A 21,728-nucleotide genomic window follows, 5' to 3' on the forward strand; every position below is an offset into this window, starting at 1 on the left:
GGGCTGCCTAATATTTGTTCAAATTTTGATTTATTTTTTGATATTCGAATTATATTCGAATAACGAAGTTCGGAGTCAAAGCCCTAATGCACATGCACATCTTTATGCATGCACACACATTTTTGAATGTTATTTTGCTATAATGTAACACTCAGTTATTTCTACATAACAATAACGATAGATAATTGCAATGGTTGAGTTTGTGTCAACATTGGAGGTTTTTCAGGGAGACTCCACTACACTGTACATCGTGTAGAGAGTGCTAGATATCACACTGTTTAGAGCTGGAGCGCATAGGGGAAGAAGGAAGTCTCTCACTGTGGATTACTTGACCCATTGACCGTGACATACCAGCTCTGATGTCTGCGGCCATATGGCCCAAAAAAACTGTTTTGTAAAGGATCCATTGTATTATACAAGCTGTAAGTTCAATGGCAAAATGTTTTATCATGCTTTCATCTCGCATGCAGAAGAGTATGGAAATCCATGCAGGATTTCAGGCCGGATATTAGTCCATTTGATAAGAGCAAATGCCAGATTTCCTACTAGAATCCTGCAAGCTCAACATTCAATATTTTCCCACCATACTGTCTTCAGGGTCAGCCCATCTCGAGCTGTCAAGATTCCCTGGTCTGCAATAGAGAGGGGGGGGGGGGGGGGGGGGGTTACCTTTAAAGCGTACGGTGTACTCTGTGTGGTGCTCTCCCTTCTGCAGACATGCAGCAGGGAGAGCGGTGGGGGTTTGGGGGTGTGAGGCTTCACACTGTCAGCGTAAATGACACTCTTTTCTCCCTGACCTTTATGAATATCACAGTGGTAATTAACCCGGCTGCTCTGGCCTTAGTGAGCCCCGAGAGGCTAGTCCTCGCTGGCCCTCACCTTTAGGCTTTAATAACCCTCCTGCCTTTTATTGCCCCAATGAAGAGGTGGCAGCCGCATTCTACTCGCTTGTTGCGTTGGCCCTCCCAAACCCGTGGAAGCAGACGTATCGTACGACTCGTTTTACAAAGTATGAGTCGGCTAGTGCTGCTTCAGAGACCGTAAGAATTATGGCGAGCAAATTGCGTTTGACCGGCCGTGATCTCCGACCGTCACAGTGACGTCTGTCTCCGCTGTCTGTGCTTCTGTCTGAGCCCTTTATTTCACCAGTGGATACAAGGGAAGGGAATACAACCAGTACACATTAACGGGTCGGTAATTAATTAACACGGGTCAAATGTTGTTGTTGTTGTCTTGCATCTAAGAGTTGTTATTGGGGAATGGTTAACCCGATGTTTTAAGCAAGCCGTCATTCACCCCGGGTCCTTCCATAAACACATACGAATAAAACCCTGGTCAGAGTTATTCTGTGCCCCGGGCGTGTGAACCTGGCTGAATCACCGCCTTCCATAGATGGAGCTATTTAGATAAATTAAAGCACCGCCGTTTGCGACGCATGGCATCATTACCGTCGAGAGGGCGCGGGCGTTGGAACTTGAGGATGAATCGCTCTTCCGATAATTCAATTCCTGGTGCCCTTTCCCTGGATGGGCCTAATCACGGCTTCTCCATCACTGTCTCCAGTCCGCCGCGCGCCGTTCAGGACAATCACGCCGGCCCTCGTTCTCCACGCCGCGCGGCCGGCCCGCCTCCGTCCTTCAGACACCAATCTCCCGCCGAGGCCGCTCTAAACGACCTGCCAGGCGCCCTAACGATGTTCCCCGCTACCTGTTTATCCGCCATTAATTAATACGGTGCATTGCTTAACGCCCATGTCTGTCCCTTCTATTTTTTTTTGGTTTTGCCATCATCTTCTATCCTAATGAAAAAAGAAAAAACAACGTCGGGGACTAATGGTGTCACCGCTGGGGTCGCCTGGCCCTTTCTTTTTTTCTGTTTGTCTCCAGAACCTTCTGTCCCTCCTAAGGCTGAGTTCGGCTGAAGGTGAGGCCAGCCACCTGGGGGTGCAGGCGCTGGGCTGCCTGCAGCAGCTCTGCGTGGGCCTGAGGACCCGACTGCGCTTTCATCAGGACCCCGGCTTCTCCTCGGCCAAGCAAGCAGGTCTCTCTATTCACCGGGAGCTCTTTGAATTTTCTTCTTTTGAGGTTTACGTGCTGTGTGTGTGTGTGTGTGTGTGTGTGTGTGTGTGTGTGTGTGTGTGTGTGTGTGTGTGTGTGTGTGTGTGTGTGTGTGTGTGTGTGTGTGTGTGTGTGTGTGTGTGTGTGTGTAATGAAAGCTGGGGTTTGCATCACACAATGATGTATGAGTCTTCGTAGTATCATCTCTATTCAGGCATCTTTCTTTTTCTTGAGATGCATCTGCTTGAGGGTGGCTTTTAATTTGTTTATCTTATTGAGCAGTTCAGTAAATAGGGGTGTCCTGAAAATCAAGGGGAACTCAGCCAGTAAACGGTACTTGTTATGTTGTTTATTTTATCCAGTGTAATCCAGTCATCTTCAACAGATTTGGCGTTTCCATCGGTCCTCTGAATGTCTGTAGGCCCCAGGGATGTCTTTGTCGAGATGTAAATCAGCAATGAATGTTTGTTAAACCCTCCCCTCTATCGAGATGTAGGCGCGTTCCGAATTTGGTGCAGTTGGCAGCCAGTGAGATCCAGTTGATTCCAAGCAAGTGTTCAGCAGCTCTCATTGCTGTATCTCTGCTCAGTCAACACAACAAGCGCGTACAAACTGCTGTGGCTCGGTTCCTTTCGCCAAAAGTGTAAACAACAAATCAAGTGTTTGGCCGTCACTGCGCCTGCTCAGTGACTTTTGGTCTCAGAGGCGCGCAGTTGGAATTCTAAGTGAAGACGGTCGCTGGTTTTTCGGCGATGTGATGATTCTGAACTCCGAGTGAAGAGCAACATTTCATAAGCTGCAAGGGTAAGTGTAGGAGGGTTGGTTTGGACTGATTGGCATTGCATCCACTTCTGAATCATAATGAGGTGCTCGGTTCCTGGTTGTGTGAATGGACGTAGAATCCTCTCAGTCTAAGTTTGTGAGCGTGCAAAGTGGCTTGCAAACACATATTTGAAACTTGTGGATTTCTTGGTTTGTGAGGAAACTGCATAACCAGGGCAACTCAAATCATGGCTGATTTACATCTGGATATAGACAATGGTAAAGTTATCTGGGGTCTTCGCAATCCAGCCAAATCCTTTAAGGATGTTTTGTATCTCCTTCGCTGTTGGCCTATCTTTTAAAACTGCTCTGAAATTCTTGGCAAAACCCCATTTCCCACTTCTTCAATAATAACTTGTTGTTGTTTTTGGTAAGGTGCTGCGCTCTGAAGATTCGCTGGAAGTAAATATGTTGTGAATAGTGATATGAACCACAAAATTAATTTGATTGTAAATAATACTACGGCCTGTGCATTTCCTATGAAATATGTTTAAGGGAACCGGAACCAGGTTAATATAAATCTATTGAAGCGCACCATTTTTTACAGAGACGGTGGGATAAGAGATACGTTTATTTCATTAACAAATGCATTGCATGCATTGTAGTAGATTATTATTCTTATGAGGTGGAAGTTTTAGCACTATATAACATTATCTCTCTCTCGCTCTCGCTCTCGCTCTCTCCCTCTCCCTCTCCCTCTCTCTCCCTCCCTCTCTCCCTCTCTCTCCCTCTCTGTATTTCTAAACCAATCGTATGCGTGCGTCTGCCTTGGTAGACACCGTCTCCCAGAACTCGTCCCTGTCCCAGTCCCTGGACGTGCGGGGGACCCAGCCGTCGCGGGCGTCGTCCCCGGCCTCGGAGTGCTCTCTCCGGCCTTCGGTGCTGGGCCGGACCGGCCAGAGAGCCAGAGGGGACGGCCAGGACGGAGACGTGGCCTCCAATAGGTCAGAGCACACAAACACAGGAGCAACCCGCCGTCGCGCTCCTCTAGCACCCGCTACAGAGGGGGTGTTCCTCCTTTGAATGCTTTTTTTTAAACTACTATTCATCAACATTTTCCACATTCAACATTGAGGATAAATAAAAGCAATCACATGAAAATAGGAACATTTGAAATAGTAAACAAACATGAGGTCATGGGATTGTCTTATTTAAAAAATAAAATGTCACGTATGAAACATACGATGAAACGTCCGTCACATTGCCCAAATAAATAAATACTAATTTCTCCCAGCTCTTACGTATGATTTTAGCGATCCGTTCATACTTAATATCTCAGAAATGCGCTTGCATCTATATTTATTTCCACCCTTTATATATTCTGCTCCGGATCGAGCAGCTCTTTAACAAGAAAGACCCGGTCACAACGAAGTCATGAATTTTACACGAAACGTGTTGTTGAGGACACTGCGCCGTCCGCTATGGGGAGGGATGAGGACCCCCCCCCCCCTCCACCAACGCCCTCTGTCCCCTGCTCTTCCACAGTGGTAGCTCCCACCGCGGGGCAGCGGCCGCGGCGGCGGGGGTCCAGGGGTCCGGGCAGGCGGCCCCCTCCCCCGGGGGCGCGGTGCCCCCCCTGGATCTCCCGGTCCTGGGGGGGGAAGACGTCCTGGAGCTGCAGCTCCAGCAGCTCAGCCTGGCCCAGTTCGCCGTGGCAACCCTGGAGCGGGCCGTACCACTGCTGGAGACCGGTAGGGGGGTTTGTTTACCATGTGGTCGGGCGTTTTTGGCCAAAGCGACGTACGGTGATTTCTGAACAACGTTGTCGTTGTGGAGCTGGGAGGGGTGGGGTTATTATATATTTTGCAGATCGGACCGCATCGTTTTGGGCTTGGGGGTCGACCCACGTCTTCTTCACCCTATGCTTTACCTCTTTTTTTCTTTTTGCATAAAAATCGTTAATTGTTCATGGTTGGTTATTAAGAGTAAATTCAACAGGTGAAATATTAACTGCTCTTTAAAAGTAACCATTAAACAATTTTATTTTGTGTCAAAAAGCAAATTCCCTGTAAGTCGTTTTGTGGGAAATAATCTGCTATCAAACTTACAAATACAAAATACTTTGTAGTTCTTTAATCTCTCTCTCTCTCTCTCTCTCTCTCTCTCTCTCTCTCTCTCTCTCTCTCTCCCTCCCTCTCTCTCTCTCTCTCTCTCTCTCTCTCCTCTCCCCCCCCTCAGAGTCGGCCCATGTGCTCCGGCGTGCCCTGGAGCTGCTGTCTGGCGCGGCCCTCCTGCTCGCCGACAGCGTGTGTGAGCTGGTCTGGGAGGACGGCAGCCTGGTGGGGGCCGAGCTGGCAAGTGTAGCACCGCCGCCGCCGCCGCCGCCGCGCCGCCGCCGCGCCGCAACACAACACACCGCAACACATGACGCGGGCGCTCTCATGTTGATGAATGGAGGCACTCGAGCGGGGAGAGGGAGCGGGGAGAGGGAACGGGCGGCCACCAGACGCCTCGCCCACAGAGCGCTGGCAGCATATGGACCGAGGCTTAGGAGGCAGAGCGGCTCGGTGTGAGGGAGCTGAATGGATCGTAGAACATCACAAACCCGCCGTCTTTTATTGTCCCGGCCTACAAAGGTGTTTTCTCGGCCCCCGTTGTCGTGCGCGTTGTGCGCACCGTGTGCCACGCGGCCCCCCGGTTGGGTTCCACTCTGAAGCCTGATTGGGTTAGAGCCGACGCGGTTTGTTTGTGCGCACGCGATTCACGTGTGGGTTGTCGTTTCTCTCTTCGTTGTTGCCGTGTTGTTCGTTGTTGTTTTGTGTTGTGTTTTCTCACCGCGCCAGGTTCGCCTTGTGATGTTCTCCGGTTGCTCAAGCGTTGCGTTTTCCCCGGAACTGGGACTTATATCCCCGTCAAACCCAGGCCCCTGCGGCCCCCTGGGCTGTTTGAAACACGCCCTGAGCTTCTCCGCCTGAGAACTGTTTTGTCATCTTTATATGGAGATGAGCTGTGTGTTGTGTTTGGACCTGTATGTGTGTGTTTGTGTGTCTTTCCTATGGGGAGCCATGTTCCTCACAACGAAAGACGTTTCTCAGGACATTTACTGCCCCCTACTGGCGGTTTTGATATTTTGTTCCCATTCTTTTTTTTTTTTTTTTTTTATTTCTTTTCTGCTGCCGGAACGAAGTTGCTCTGAATAGATTGTTCCAATTTATTCATACTGGGATATTGAGGTGTGTGTGTTTGTTTGTGCGTTTGTGTGTGTGTGCGTCTGTGTGGATCTATATCTCATCCCAAAATAACTCTGGAATGTGATTATAGCAGCTCCCTAACCCATGCAACTAACGATTGTTTCTAGATCCCAGCCAGTCGTAGCGCCGCTAACCATGTTTGTGTCTGGCTCCATGTCTGTATGTGAGCGAGTTTGTACATGTGTGTGTGTGTGGGTGTGTCCGTGTCTGTGCGTGTCGATGTCTGTGAGTGTGTGTGTGTGTGGGTGTGTGCGTGTCTGTGTGTGTCGCTGTCTGTGTGTGTGTGTTTCCGACTGCATTGCTGTGGTGTCTAATATGCCACTCTCTGCTGCAGTGTTTCATGTTTGTTTTCTGGTTTAGCTTTTCGGGGGATTCTCTGTCTATACCTTTCTGTGTGTGTGTGTGTGTGTGTGTGTGTGTGTGTGTGTGTGTGTGTGTGTGTGTGTGTGTGTGTGTGTGTGTGTGTGTGTGTGTGTGTGTGTGTGTGTGTGTGTGTGTGTGTGTGTGTGTGTGTGTGCAGGAGGCTGGTATACTCATTGGTCTGCGTGTCTCTCCTCGTCTGTCCGTCCCGCAGCGAGAGAAGCTGCAGAGCTGCTTGGAGCTCCTGGGGGACACGGTGAGCTACCATCATCAGGGCTGTCAGGGAGGCGGCCCCCCCGGCACGCTGGTCCACCACACGATGGCCTACACCGCCAGCGCCATCCTCACCGTGAGACTGCTGCAGGCCATCCTGCCCCCCGAGAAGGTCTGTGTGTGTGTGTGTGTGTGTGTGTGTGTGTGTGTGTGTGTGTGTGTGCGTGTGCGTGCGTGCGTGTTATTTTCCTTGGGGGTTGAGGTGCGGCCTGTTGCTGAACAAACTGTCTGTGTGAGCCAAGACAGCCGGTAACCAGGCTCCGCCGCTACTTATTAAAATGTCGCGCTTCGTGCACCTTTGATTGAAAGGCGAGATGGGTTTCCTGAACCAATCACGGGGAAGACGCCCTGATCGGGTCGCAAATGAGCCGTGAGCGATGTTGAATCAGAACCGGCTCCCACAGGGACGGACGCAGTCCGATGGAGACGGATATCCTCACAGTGCCTTTCACTGACTGACTTCAACACACTGTGGAATGGTAGCTACTAGGGTTGCCGCGGTGTGGACATTTTCACACCGAGTAATACGCTCGTGTCAACACCGGTATTACCGGTATAAACGGTATTAACTTTGAAACTATAGGTCAACCGCCATCTTCTCCTTCAACTCTCCTCTCACACTCGGTGACAGCGGCTGGCAGTCTTATAACGTTCTATATATAATAGTATAATATAATTTTATATATCATAATATCACGGCCAAAAGCCTCCGGATGGCCGTAGCGCGGGGAGCTCACGTAGGGATTGGGCTTCGCGGGGTTTGTTTACCGGCGTTGCTATGGTTACCAGTCTTGTGAGGAAGCGCGTCAATTCTCGGCTTGACAATTCTCCCGCACAGAGCAGAACTGTGGCCTATTCTACACATTTTAATTTTCTTAATTATAATTATATTAATCATTTTTACTGAATTTGTTTTTTATTACTGAAAAAATAAATAAAATACTAATTAAAAATAAAATCTCACTAGATAATCGGTGTTGGCCTCAACACCGGTAACACCCGTAATACCGTATACCGCGGCAACCCTAGTACATACCAGTTTAAACTGGACTCAGCGCGGCATGGAGCAGTCATGTTCCCCCGCTCACCCCCCTCTCCTAACCCCTTCACGCCGTGCGTTCCCCAGGCCGGCGAGCACCTCCCGGAGCGCGCGGCGGCGGCCGTCCTCACGCTGGCCCTGGACCCCGCCCTCGGCGGCGCCTTCCCGGGCGTGCAGGAGGCAGCGGTAGCCTACCTGGAGCAGGTGGACCCGGACGGCCGCGCCCTCCAGCGGCGGGTGGCCCGCGCGGCGCTCTGGATGGAGTCCACCTGCGGCTTCCTGAAGGAGTCCCAGGCCCAGGTAACGCCCCGCTGCGCCCCTGAACCAACGGGGACCCCCGAGGTTGATGCCGTCCCAGGGCTGTGATGCACCACATCACATCAACGGGAACCGGAAGGTCGCTGGTTCGATCCCCGGCTCCTCCTAGCTGAGTGCCGAGGTGTCCCTGAGCGAGACGCCTCACCCTGACCGCTCCTGACCAGCTGGCCGTCGCCCTGCGGGGTCGACTCCGCCGCCGTTCTGTGAATGTGTGGGTGAATGTTAGCCAATAGTTGTGCTGCGCTCTGAGTGGACGGGGCGATGGAAACGTGGCCCATTTACCATCGACCACACCGATACCGGTGTTTTATGCGCAGCGGTTCTTTTCATGTACTACGTACGTGCGTGTGTTCGCCATTGGGGGAAACCCGTGTGATGATTCCACACGGCGGGAAGCGGCTGCAGGATCCGCCTCCCTCCGACCCAGCACATATTTAACCGGCCCATGACTATTAATGCAGGCAGACCACCGCTGGAGGGTTAAGAGTGCAGGTTGCCCCCCCCCCCCCCCCTCTCAGCAGCAGCCGGGGGTCCATCGCCTTGGCTCAACGCCACGGCAGCAGGGAGCTTAAACCCACAGCCACCCCGTGGTCCGGTTAAGACCGCCTGACCTCCCCGTCCGCCCGCCCAATAACAGGCCATTTATTTCATCCTTATCCCCACCCCCCACCCCCACAACCACCCCTCCCAACCCGCCCACCCCCGCAGGGCGATAAGAACTGGCTGGAGTTATTGGAGCTGGCGGAGCACGCCATCGACGGCCTGCCCTACCACCAGCACCTGTCCGTCATCAAGCAGTGTGTCCAGGCCTGCGCCTACCTGTAAGAGATGCACGCACACGCACACATGCACGCACTCACACACACAGACATAGACACAGACAGACACACGTTGTGGAGGTTTCTTAATCTGCCTATGTACTTTGGTATCACCACAATTTGGTGGAATCCTGACTTCATTTTTCTGTGTTTCTGTCTTTTGTTCTACCTTTCATTCAATCTTTCTTTCTTTCCATTTTACCTGTCTTTCATTCAATATTTTTTTATTCTCCTCCTCCCTCTCCTCCCTCCCTTGCCTCCTCCTCCCTCTCCTCCCTCCCTTGCCTCCTCCTCCCTCTCCTCCCTCCCTTGCCTCCTCCTCCCTCTCCTCCCTCTCCTCCTCCCTCCCTCCCCTCCTCCCTCTCCTCCCTCCCCTCCTCACTCCCCTCCTCACTCCCCTCCTCCCTCCCCTCCTCCCTCCCCTCCTCCCTCTCCAGGTGGGGCGTGGACCAGCCCAGCCCGGTGCTGCGGTCAGAGAGCCAGAGGCTGCTGCTGAAGCTGCTGTCTCATCCCTTACCTGCTGTCAAGACGGAGGCCTACACCTGCGTGCTTCACCTGGTCAAGGTCAGGGTCGCGCCGGCCTCCTGGAGATCACTCACTGATTCATGGTCGTTGATGGACTAACACACACGCGCACGCAAGGTCGCACGCACACTCGCACAACACTTCTGGCACGTTCCTCATTTAAGCAGGATATGATTCATCTGAGTGAGGAAGTCAACAAAAATATAGTTAGCAGTCAATTATCAAAAAGAAGAAGTCCTCCTTGTATTTATTGTGTTGTTTTGTGTATATTAAACCGTTCCTTCGCACAGATCTTTTTGTTATGCCTCTTTTGATGCACTAATGAACAAAAGCGCTAGGTGCCCTCACACCTGCAAGCCAAACGTTAGTGTTTAGATTCAGCGTAATAACGAGGTGGGGATGCCTTGAGGAATCGCTTTCCGTGCCTGTCTGGTCTCATGTGTTTACATATGCAAGCCAGCTTACTCGGTTAGTAGTGTTTGTGTGTGTGTGTGCGGTGTGACCGCTCACGGATCATAATTGACACGTCTCCATGCTCAAGAATAACGCGGATCACAATTGCCGTCGCGCTATTAGCCAATCCGTTCATGTCGTCATGCGAAAACGTAACTGCTCGATAATTGGAGGTGGTTCAAAATAGCACCGCGAGAAAACCTGATTAACGCAAGCGGAGCAAAGAGGGCACCTGCTGGTGTCTTCAACGGGGTGTTCTGGGGGCTGGGTGGGAGGGCGTCTTATCAACAGAGACGTGAACAATGGGTTGTCAGTGTGACAGTGTCAAGCCGCCGTGTTAGTTGCAGGAGTGACTCTGTCACCCGTTCTATTCTCGTCCACTTGCCCTCTCTCCAGGAGTGCCTCGGGATCCAGAACGCGTCGCGTCCGCAGTGCAACGGGGTCCACTTCCTGCTCCACCACAAAGTCCTGTACGAGATCAGCGCCTTCGGCCTACAGGACTCTGCAGAGAAGGTGCGTGTGCGTGTGCGCGTGCGTGTGTGCGTGCGTGTGTGCGTGCGTGCGCGTGCGTGTGCGCGCGTGTGTGTGTGTGCGTGTGTCTGACGTACAGGGTATGGCTGTGTTTGCAGTGTTCAGCCTCGGCCCACTTTTTCTTTAGTCAATCCTTTAGTTCAATACTTGTGATATAGGGATGGAGCGAAAGCCAATCAGAACGAATCATTCCATGGTGACCCCGCCTCCCGTACTTGTCACTCGAAAGGCTCTCATGAACGTTAGTGTTTGCCGTCCCCGCAACGTTCAAGGCCGCTGAGAGCATGAGCAGTTCAACACAAACAACAATACTATTTCCTGAAAACACAAAGGTTTCCCCACGTTTTAGAACGTGGTCCTCAGTCATTGAATCAGTTGTGACGGTCTCCTCCTTCTCAACTCTTTTATTCCCACCTTGCTACATCGGAAGTGTGCGGTTAAGGACACAGAGCAAATACCCCACCTCCTCGGGCACGTCCTCGTCACTTAACCTTTGAACAGCCCCCCCACGGCCCCCTTTGTTTTATAAAGCCAACGGCTCGCACTAAATCCCCACACGGTGAAGTCTGGCGGATATTTACTGCCCCGGCGATCCGTCTCCCCGTTTAATAGCCGTCCTAAAGCCAGAGGAGTCCTCATAAAGCACCGCTCTGCGCTGCGCGCCCCCGCTCAGCCGTTCCGTCTGATCCGCAGGTGAACTCCGCCGCCACCGACGTCCTGCTCTTCCTCCTCAAAGGGCGACGGATGATGACGGCGTCCACCTGGGATGGCTTCAACGCCGCCCTCCATCCGGTCGTACCCATCCTGCAGGTGAGGTCGCCCTCTCCCAAACCCCACCTCGGTCGACTGCCAGGCGTGGGGTACCTTCATTGAGTTGGGGGGGGGGGGGGGGGGGTGGGCAGAGTACTCCATTACAGCTCTGTTAGTGGAATGGAAGAACACCACTAGTGGCGCTGACAATGTTCTGTTCTTTTTGCCCACTCGACGCGAGCGTGATCAAAAGTACAATTTTATCAATCGCGCGACGCACAAAGGCTCCGTATTGTGCAGCCGGCGCGAGCTTGTCTATTATTCGCTCATTTGCATATTCACTGTGATATTGTCTCCTCTATTATTATTTTTTTTCCTCTCTTTTTCTTTTTTCTTTCTGTATTGAGTAACGCAATTCGTATTAATTGTGCTGTTTGAGGCAGCCGCGGAGCCGGGAGGGCGTCCATGCATAACCATGAGGGTTACGGCGGGCTTGTCAAGAACAATTAGATTCAGGGAGGTCACTGAGAGACGGGGCACCCCCCCCCCCCCCCCCACACGGCGCCACACACAGCGATGCAGATTTATTCACCGCCGCAACGCCTTGCCACTGTTCTCTCTAAACACCGAGTGTGTTTGTGTGATTGTGTGTTTGTTTCCATGTGTGTTTGTGTGACCTTGTGTGTCTGTGTGTAATTGTTTGGGTTGTTTTCCATGTGTGTGTTTGTGTGCGTGTGTCTTGACTTTTAATGTGTGGGTTTGTGCATGTCTGTCCGTGTGTGTTTGTGTGTGTGTATTTGTTTTTATGTGTGGGTGTATTCATTCATGACTGTGGGTTTCCTTACTTGTGTGTGTGTTTGCATGTGTGGGTATATTTGTGTGTGTGTGTGCGTGTGCTTGTGTGTGTGTGTGTGTGCCCGTGTGTGTGCGTGCGTGCGTGTGTGTCCGTGTCCGTGTGTGTGTGTGTGTGTGTGTGTGTGTGCGTGCAGGGGTACGCCAGCACTGGGGACCCTCTGGGTCAGTGCGTCCTGCTGCTCAGCGGGGGGTCCGATGCTGCGGGCGCCGCCCCCCTGCCCGACCCCGCCCGTCTCCGCGCCGCACTCCGCCTCCTCTTCACCAAGCAGCCCACGTGAGTCCCCCCCACCCCCCCAACACCCCAACACCCCCCCTCCAACCCTCCCCAGCCTTTGTGTGTAGTCCTTCGCGCGCACACCTGTAACACACCTTCTGCGGATATCTGACAAAATGCACACGTGCGTTTTCTCAGATATCCGCAGAAGGTGTGTGCGTGTCCGTGTGTGTGTGTGTGTGTGTGTGCGCTCCCCCCTGTGTGTGTGATCCCGCAACACGTTTGATCAGTTTGACGACGGGGGTCTCAGCGGTGGTCTGTGAAGCATCAGCAGCAGCGACCGACTATTGAGTCAGGAGCTCTGTGTTCTGCTAGAACCTCCTGTCTCCCATCAGTGGGTCTGGGGGTCGGTGCTCTGCTAGTTCTGCCTTGCATCAGTGAGTTATGAGGTCGGTGTTCTGTTAGTACTGCCTTGCATCAGTGAGTTATGAGGTTGGTGCTAAGCTAGTACTGCCTTGCATCAGTGAGTTATGAGGTCGGTGCTAAGCTAGTACTGCCTTGCATCAGTGAGTTATGAGGTCGGTGCTCTGCTAGTACTGCCTTGCATCAGTGAGTTATGAGGTCGGTGTTCTGCTAGTACTGCCTTGCATCAGTGAGACAGGAGGTCGGTGTTCTGTTAGTACTGCGTTGCATCAGTGAGACAGGAGTTCGACGCTCTGCTAGTTCTGCCTTGCATCAGTGACTCAGTGAGGGGGGGGGGGGAGGCAATTGTGGGCTGAATATCATATGTATAAATGAATACTGTGGGAATTATAATATATACAGTACACTATTGTGGTCCTCCATTGAGCTTGTATATTCAGTTGCTCCAAAGTTAATACATATTTTCATAACAGTTTAATTATTGGAAACATAACACCTCTGGCTGCCATACACAGAAGAAAACCTTTTACGATATGCTTGTCTTGAATGTCTTGCAGCGACCGACCTTGCTCTATACTTAATGAAGCCCCCGCCCTATGGCCTGTACTTCAAACAGGGTGCGATCGGCGGCGGTGGAACACATCTTGCCTGATCTCTCTGGCCCTGGGGCCTCGGAGGCAGCCAGGCCAGAGCTGGACCAGCTGACTCTCGCCTCGCTCCCCGGACTCTACTGCACCCAGAACCTGATGGACGTCTCACTGGACACCTGCAGCAAGTCCTTCCTCAAGGTATACCTCTCACCTCCCCCATCTCCCCTTCTTACCCCGGGACGCCACTCCATCACACACTCGGTCCTCCTTTCTTTCTTTTACGTTTTCTGAGAACTGATTTTGATGAAATCCGTTTTTTTGGCAATTATTGCGGCATTTAATGTTGGGGGGGTCTTTAAAATCACCTTGGGGGTGATGACACTGCTCAAGCATGCAAAACTGTAATTGTGTGCCACTCAAACAACTGTGTGTGTGCGTGTGCGTGTGCGTGTGTGTGTGTTCGCTGTGCAGGTGGAGTCGGTGGAGAAGCTGTTTGGCATCCTGACGTCGGACAGCGTGGACCTGTCTCTGAAGAGGTCGGCCACTGAGCAGCTGGCTGTGGTTCTACAAGGTCAGGAGAGGCTGCGGCAGAACGGTCCCTGATGGACCGACAGCATTACCTCTGGTTATAAACCCGTCTCTCTCCTATAGTCCCTGATGACCGACAGCATTACCTCTGGTTATAAACCCGTCTCTATCCTATAGTCCCTGATGGACCGACAGCATAACCTCTGGTTATAAACCCGTCTCTCTCCTATAGTCTCTGATGGACCGACAGCATAACCTCTGGTTATAAACCCGTCTCTATCCTATAGTCCCTGATGACCGACAGCATTACCTCTGGTTATAAACCCGTCTCTCTCCTATAGTCTCTGATGGACCGACAGCATAACCTCTGGTTATAAACCCGTCTCTATCCTATAGTCCCTGATGACCGACAGCATTACCTCTGGTTATAAACCCGTCTCTATCCTATAGTCCCTGATGACCGACAGCATTACCTCTGGTTATAAACCCGTCTCTATCCTATAGTCCCTGATGACCGACAGCATTACCTCTGGTTATAAACCCGTCTCTATCCTATAGTCTCTGATGGACCGACAGCATTACCTCTGGTTATAAACCCGTCTCTATCCTATAGTCCCTGATGACCGACAGCATTACCTCTGGTTATAAACCTGTCTCTCTCCTATAGTCTCTGATGGACCGACAGCATTACCTCTGGTTATAAACCCGTCTCTATCCTATAGTCCCTGATGGACCAACCGCATTACCTCTGGTTATAAACCCGTCTCTATCCTATAGTCCCTGATGACCAACCGCATTACCTCTGGTTATAAACCCGTCTCTCTCCTATAGTCCCTGATGGACCGACAGCATTGCCTATCCTATAGGATTCCTATCCTATAGACACAGCCTCCATCTTGGTCCCTCACTAATTAGGTGATAGGGTGAAAAGGGTGAGAGGTCCTCCTTTACATTCAGTGTATTTAGCAGAGGCCTTCATCCAAAGCAACTTTCACTGAGTACATTTCTCAGAAGAAGAGCAACAACAATATATCGCTGTTGGAATAGTAAGGAAGTGCCAAGCACTAACAATCACTAGGTTAACCCATTCCCCGTATGCGAAAAAAGATAGCTAGGATAAGATGCTACACAATGCTAAGTTATATTTTTAAGTGCAAAGACGTGCAATATACAATGAGTGTACGATAAGTGCCAGGACGTACAACATACAGGACCTGTGGCATAGGATAATAGGTCGGAATCGAACCTGGTTCTCTGGCTGATGGCTCTCTTCGTGGCATGCCGATATCTCCAGTGCTTTTACAGTGGGTAGAAAATACTGTGAAATTTGTTCATTCTGCCTGCCGTCGTATACAGTGGAGAGACGAAGCCCACCGTGAAACCCAACGGGAGCCAAACTTCAGCGAAACTATTCAAAACACATCAATGTCCTGGAAGATCTCGAGACGGGGCCCTTTGTGGGCTCTGTACTCTTCTGCCGATGCAGAAGTGTTTGTCTTCCCACGGCCATATGTTTGTCAGGCAAACGGGAAGAATAACTGAATAAACAAATCCTGAGGAAAATGCAAATGTTTACCGTCGACATATTGAATTCTTCTCTTATTTCCCCGCAGACACAGCCATGCACCCCGTGCTGAAGGCTCTTGGCATCGCGGACACAGTCGTTTCTTTCATTATGGAGAGTGTAAACGGCAATAAGGTACAGGAACAACAACCCAAACAAAGGAACAGCCAATAATGATAACTCACAGAACCACAGATGTTTAACGAGCAAATGAATGAACAAGGCTAGACACAATTCAATGGCTAGAACACAATCCCTCCCTTATCCCTTTAGAGGAGGAAAAACCAAGGGGTGTGCAGGCCTATTAATGTAAATCGCTTACAAATTCCAGCACACACATTTTCTACACACAAGTGTTTGTGTCTTTTTTGTGCGTTTGTCTTTTTCTTCGTGTGTGTGTGTCTGTGTTTGTGTATGTGTGTGTGTGTCTGTGTTTGTGTGTGTTTCTTAGTGTCTGTGTGTATGCGTCTCTGTGTGTGTATGGGTCTCTGTGCGTGTGTGCTTGAGTGTCTTTGTGTGTGTGTGTGTGTGCGCGTGTGTATGGGTCTGAGTGTGTGCATGTGTCTCTGTGCTTGTGTGTCTTTGTGTGTGTGTGTGTGTGTGTGTGTGTGTGTGTGTGTGTGTGTGTGTGTCTGCGTGTGTGTGGCTTTGTCTATGTGCCTTGTGTGTGTGTGTGTCTGCGTGTGTGTGTCTTTTTCTATGTGCCTGTGTGTGTCTGCGTGTGTGTGTCTTTGTCTATGCCTTGTGTGTGTGTGTGTGTGTGTGTGTGTGTGTGTGTGAGGCATGAGGAGGATGATGAAGGCGGCAGTCTGCTAATTCCATCAGACGGGCAGACTGGTCAGCCGCGATCTCTGCACTCCTGTTACAGCTCGCCTGCTTAACCGCTCTGTGACTCACGGCTAATGGTGTGTGTGTGTGTGTGTGTGTGTGTGTGTGTTAATGGTCCGTCAGCCTGTCCAGTGTGGAGGTGGTCTAACAGGGCCTTGGACATTAGGACAGGAGGACTAAGTTGTGTTTAGGAGCGATGGCAGCGGGTTGCACTCAATCAAGCATGTGCTGTTTGTGACTCGTACATTTAGGGCCGCTTGTGTGAAACGACAGCAAGCAGAGGGTGTGTGTGTGTGTGTGTGTGTGTGTGTGTGGGTGCAGGGCAGGTCTTGCTTTAATCGTGTGTTTGTGTTTGCTTGTTTGTGTGTGTGTGTCTGCGTGTACGTGTGTGTGCGTGCAAGGGAGATAAACATCGGGGGGATCGACGAAGGGATAAAGAGACCGAGAGAGAGACCGAGAAAATTGGCCACAATTAATTGCCGTGTGCGTCCCTCTCCCCCCCCCCCCCTCGCCCCCCCCCACTCGCCCCCCCCCCCCCCCCCCCCCTCCCCCCAGAGCATGGACGGCCTGCTGGAGCCCGGCCTCTGTGTGCTGAGGAAGCTGGTGTACGCCGACCCCGCGCTCCGCCACAGCCTCTCCCAGCGCCCCCCCCTGCTCCACGTCCTGCTCAGGGGTACGCTCACCAGGCCGCTCGTTAAGACCGCCGCCGCCAGCGCTCTGAGGGTCTCCTCTCCACATGGGGGGGGGGGCACACTCGTAGGAATAAAAACACACACGCTTTACACGCACACGGACACGCACACACATGCTTTACACACACGCACACACAAATAGAGATAAAGAAACACACAGACACACACACACGCTTTACACTCAGACAAACACGCACACGCTTTACACACACACACAGACACACGCAGTCAGCGATGCAACGCCTCAGACGATGTCATCACAGCAGTAAGCGGCGCGTTAGCAGGATGCTAATGAGGCGGCTGTGCGCTGAAGCGCCGTCGCAGGCCCTGTGCTGCAGCGCGCCGCCCTGGGCGCCTTGTGGACATCTCTCATCATGAAGCACGGCGCCAAACACACAGTTGTTGTCAATTATGCCCAGAGAAATTAATTGGAGCCTTGAGCCTGACTCGTGGGTTTATGTATGAGATCGTACCGCGTCGTTCTGCCTTGAATGACAAACAGCGTAAACCGTGTAACTATTACACTGCGGCCTTCGATAACGGTTTGACAGGAGTTATGGATGATGTTTGTCAATAATGCAACCTCATCCACCTCCTCCACCGCTTCACATCACTCTGCGCTACTCCAGGCGTTTAAAACATGTATCTTCCTGTCCTCTTGTAAGGTATGAGCCCTGCGGGAAAACTAGTACCCGCCATGTTTCTCTCGGGACATTTTGTCATTTTCCCAAAAGGGGAAGGCTTTTATTATTTTAAACACTTTGAGCTAAAGGGATGACGCAGTGATAAAAGTTAGAAATACGTTAAAACAAAAAGGTGAAGACCGCAGTGAACAGTTCCACGGTGCTACGTTCAGTCTCCCCGAAGGCGTTGGACTCCCTATTCATTAATTCCCAATAAATACACTGCCATCCTTTACCACAGAAACAACTCTGACTTTAAATGTTTTTAGGGGTCAAAAAGCATTTCCATCTTCACCCTATTAACACCAAAGCAAGCATTGGCGCTGCTTTGGTACCGACTTGCACTTATTTATTGAGCTTTTTGAGTTTGTGACTTTTTTTTATACACTCTGCTCGTTAAACGTACTACTCGTAAAGTAAGGTGATAAAGCATAGGGAGTGAGGTGTGTGTGTGTGTGTGTGTGTGTGCGCGTGTGTGTGTGCGCTCCAGATTAATTGCCCGGGGTGTGTCTTGTTCTCCCACAGCCTCCTTAATAGTGAAGGACAACGGAGGCAGCGGATATGAGGCAGCTGTTCTCATGTGCTTGCTGCTTTTTGATGAGATCGCCACCATTGACTTCTGGTGAGTTATTGATCACACCCCTTTTTTTTTTTAATACCGTTTTATCGTTGATGTTGACGAAACGATTCATAAAGCAAACACGACATTGTGTGCCCATTACGATCTAACTGTTTAGTACTATTGGGGCAATTTGAGCAGACTTGCACGCGGTCTATTGCCCATGGATGCTGACACTTTGTGTAGACATCGAACAGCGTAGCCGCTATTCTATAGGATTTTATTTGTTGTCATTGCACATGTTACAGAGCAACGAAATTACCAGTTACATTCCGTCCAAGAAACATAGAAGGCAGTGGGGGGAGACAGGACGGAGAGACTGTCAGGCGCTCGTTTGATAAGAAACATGCTGCCCTCTTTAGAAAATAAAATAAAAAGCTAAACAGGAGGTGAATGAGGGAGAAAAAGTGAATACCTAAACTATGCTCCTCTAAGGGGGGGCACAGTGTAGGGATTAGCAAAAAACACCTCAGAGGGGGTTATGTAGAAGGGGTTATCCTGCCCCTTTTACAGTATGTTGCTCTCTGTTTCAGGTCTGGGAATTCGAAGTTGGACGGAACTTTGGCAACTTTCTCTCTGCCACTATCAGTCACCCGGAGGTACCGCACGACCCAGACTGTTAAAATAATAGGAATTAAAGAAATCACAAACGAGAAAGATCGGTGGTGAATCGGTTCACACATTACCATAAATCCCCGCCATAATTGGACAATTTCCTCCCCCTGTTATTACCTCCCCTGGCAGGTTCAGAATCCCCTTCCGGGCAGCGACCCACCACGCGGTCAGCCCCCACTGCTGCGTGGTGACCCCCGCGGCTGACCTCCTGACCTTCGGCCCGGCCCGCCACGCCCTCCAGCTGGCCTGGAACACGGCGTGGTACAGCGGGATGGACGGCCTTCTGGACGAGCTCCGGGGGTTTCGCAGCGATGTCAGCGAGTAAGGACCGCCCAGATGGCGTTTTATCACTCACACGTTCCACGAGGCCAGAGATAGATCTTTAGACTGCTCGGACCAAAGATGGTGAATGGGGAAAGTTTCCGCGGTGAGGCGTTTAGGGTACTTTGGTGTGTTTCTTGATCCTTTTCCCTTCCTCATTAGTTGCAGGTGAGAAGAGGGCATGGTTTTGTCTGCGGATATACGTAACTTGGGTAACTGCAAAGTTGGTCGGATAAGTTTTTAATTCATTTTAATTCGGCGACGATTGTTCGAGTGATTCCAGCGAAATATTTCATCCACGCCCTGGGATAATGTTTTTAGACTCCGAACTTCTCGGCAGCTAAAAGCAAGACGGATGCATTCATTATCTTTTTCTAATTATGATGTGATTGAACAATTAAAACCATGACGATGCAGAAGGATCTCTCGACACCCCAACCTCCTCTTCGACGTCTAGCTCAACTCATAGCGTTCCACGTATGTGTGTGTGTGTGTCTGTGTGTGTGTGCTACTGTGTGTGTGCTACTGTGTGTTTTGGGGGGGTCTTTCAGAAAGCTGTCATCCGTCTTCATTTCCTCCTAATGTGACCTAACGCAAACAGATGAGTGTGTCGCACAGCGCTTTAACTTTCTTAATCGCATCAGCTAAGGATTTTCTTTGGGAGCGAGCGGCAGATGGATCAATCCTCACGGAGCCAAACTCGCTGCGACAGTACGGTAGAGGAGTGCTTACTGAAACAGAACCGCTGAGATGAATCCTTTCCACCGGGATGTCGGTGTTCACTTCTGCCGCCCTCCTGAACATGCATAATATGAAACCGAGTTAATTTGCGAGGGAGCTAATCTATTACCCGTTCGCCGCACCTCGAACAAATACTTTCTTGTCTTCCTGTGTTTAGGCAAATCGAGGGAAACGCTAATTTTAGACCTCGCTTCACAATCCTCCCAGGGCTCCTTGTCAGAGTTTGCCGGCGCTGTTTTTCCGCGGGAATGTAGGATAAGTCAATCAAAGTTAGAGAGTCTCTCCGTTAGAACGAGGAGGACGGCTTCCGCAGGTCCCATCCGTCCCGAACACAAACGACTTTTAAATGTCACCCCGACCTCAGCCCGGCCAACGGCCGCCCCGGAGGAAGACACTTGTCAAACACGCGCCTGGCTCCTCAGACTCGACTCAGGCGGGGGGCCGAGGACCCCGAGGCGAGGCGTCTCCAACAATGCCTGACCTTAAACGTTGCTTGTTCCTTTATAGTCGTTTTGGGTTTATTCAGAGGGGCTTGTTCTTGTTTTCTTTTCTGATCCGTGCTGTTAATGAGCTGGCAGGGATCAGAACCTCTCACTCACGAGGCCCGTAGACTGCGGTCCTGTTAAAGTTATGTTACTCCATTATTAGTGTTCTTTCTCTTATTTGTGTTCTTATATTGGTAGATTCTTACTATTCTTTTTGCGCTGCTGTAACACCTGAATATCCCTTGGGGATTAATAGTCTTATCTTACTGGGGCTTAATGAAGCCCAGAGCCTTGCCAACAATATGTTTTTGTGTTTATTAACGGATGTCTTCCCTCCCCCGTCCCCAGGTTCCACCCCTCGCTGGTGCTCTCCGAGGCCCAGGTCCTCAACGCGCGGACCTCCCACCTCCCCACCGGCCTCCTGGACTGTGTGCAGGACATCGTCATGGCGGCGGGACACGGTTCCGTGAGGTCCGCCCTCGGCAGGCTCCGCCTCTACCTGCTGATTGACATGCTGGCCTTCGCGCACGGCCAATCGCACGGCTGCAGGAAGACTCTGGGCTCGCTCAGCTGGCAGACTGCCATCGCCAGGTACAGGTTTGGCCTTGGGTTTGAGCAGGTTCGGTTTGTGTTTCTTGGGACTTTCATAGTTGTATAGTGGTGTTTTTGTTTCTCTACTGGAGATTAGTATTACAAGAAGATTTTCTCTCCTTTCTGTATTCCAACCATCACAGTTTATTAACGGGACACAGAGGAAGCAGACTCCTTAAGTCTTAGATGAGAACTGACAGGCCTCTCAGCTCTTTGTTTTAGTTTGGTTAACCTTTCATATTGCCAGGAGAGAAACAAACAACTTGATCTAAAGTGCTTTTTTGAATACGTGACCTTGCCAAAAGAGGAGCACAAACCGGTTTCAAACAATCTCAGAATACATAAACAGAGAGCGGAAAGCGCATCGGTTAAGTGGAACGTAACCCCCTGTTTCAGCTGAAACTCAAACACTGAGATAAAACATATCTTTGTTCAATTCGACATGCAGTAAATCACAGAGTCCTCTTGTTGCATTCATAGTGGTTACCTACATCCATCTAATTATCACTCTCTGTTATATGTGTTGATCGTTCTTCTCCAATGCAGTCGGCGCTACAAGCCAATGTTTACTGGCACTGTGGGATGTGATTACAGGTTGCTTTTGATAACATAATAGTTTGCAGTTGTAATCCCAACGCCACACAGTTTGTTATTGGATACCAACTTCTTGTGAAAGATTTGTAGCCTACTTTTAGTTATCGAACAGGAAAACAACCTTCAAAGCATCTCCAAAACATGGATGTATTAAAGAACACCCGCTTATCTTAATCCCCTTCATCCACAAAATGCCCTACCCTGCAGTATTTTACAGCGGGTTTTAAAGTCTAATGGCATGGTACATT

General features: G+C 50.7%; 1 protein-coding gene across 2 annotated transcripts in view; it reads left to right on the forward strand.

The window, feature by feature from the left end:
* rttn (rotatin) overlaps positions 1-21,728 on the forward strand; it is a 65,173-nt gene that overhangs the window by 2,391 nt on the left and 41,054 nt on the right. For both annotated transcript variants that reach the window (XM_030348339.1, XM_030348340.1), the window contains exons 7-25: positions 1,887-2,040; positions 3,655-3,823; positions 4,365-4,570; positions 5,058-5,173; positions 6,645-6,815; positions 7,830-8,042; positions 8,769-8,881; positions 9,316-9,442; positions 10,253-10,369; positions 11,081-11,197; positions 12,127-12,266; positions 13,246-13,417; positions 13,691-13,790; positions 15,361-15,446; positions 16,695-16,812; positions 18,040-18,136; positions 18,667-18,732; positions 18,878-19,069; positions 20,644-20,886. In XM_030348339.1, the coding sequence (XP_030204199.1) occupies positions 1,887-2,040; positions 3,655-3,823; positions 4,365-4,570; positions 5,058-5,173; positions 6,645-6,815; positions 7,830-8,042; positions 8,769-8,881; positions 9,316-9,442; positions 10,253-10,369; positions 11,081-11,197; positions 12,127-12,266; positions 13,246-13,417; positions 13,691-13,790; positions 15,361-15,446; positions 16,695-16,812; positions 18,040-18,136; positions 18,667-18,732; positions 18,878-19,069; positions 20,644-20,886 (2,717 nt within the window). The remainder of the gene's footprint in view (positions 1-1,886; positions 2,041-3,654; positions 3,824-4,364; positions 4,571-5,057; positions 5,174-6,644; positions 6,816-7,829; positions 8,043-8,768; positions 8,882-9,315; positions 9,443-10,252; positions 10,370-11,080; positions 11,198-12,126; positions 12,267-13,245; positions 13,418-13,690; positions 13,791-15,360; positions 15,447-16,694; positions 16,813-18,039; positions 18,137-18,666; positions 18,733-18,877; positions 19,070-20,643; positions 20,887-21,728) is intronic.

Source organism: Gadus morhua, chromosome 23, assembly GCF_902167405.1.
Source record: "Gadus morhua chromosome 23, gadMor3.0, whole genome shotgun sequence".
NCBI lineage: Eukaryota > Metazoa > Chordata > Actinopteri > Gadiformes > Gadidae > Gadus > Gadus morhua.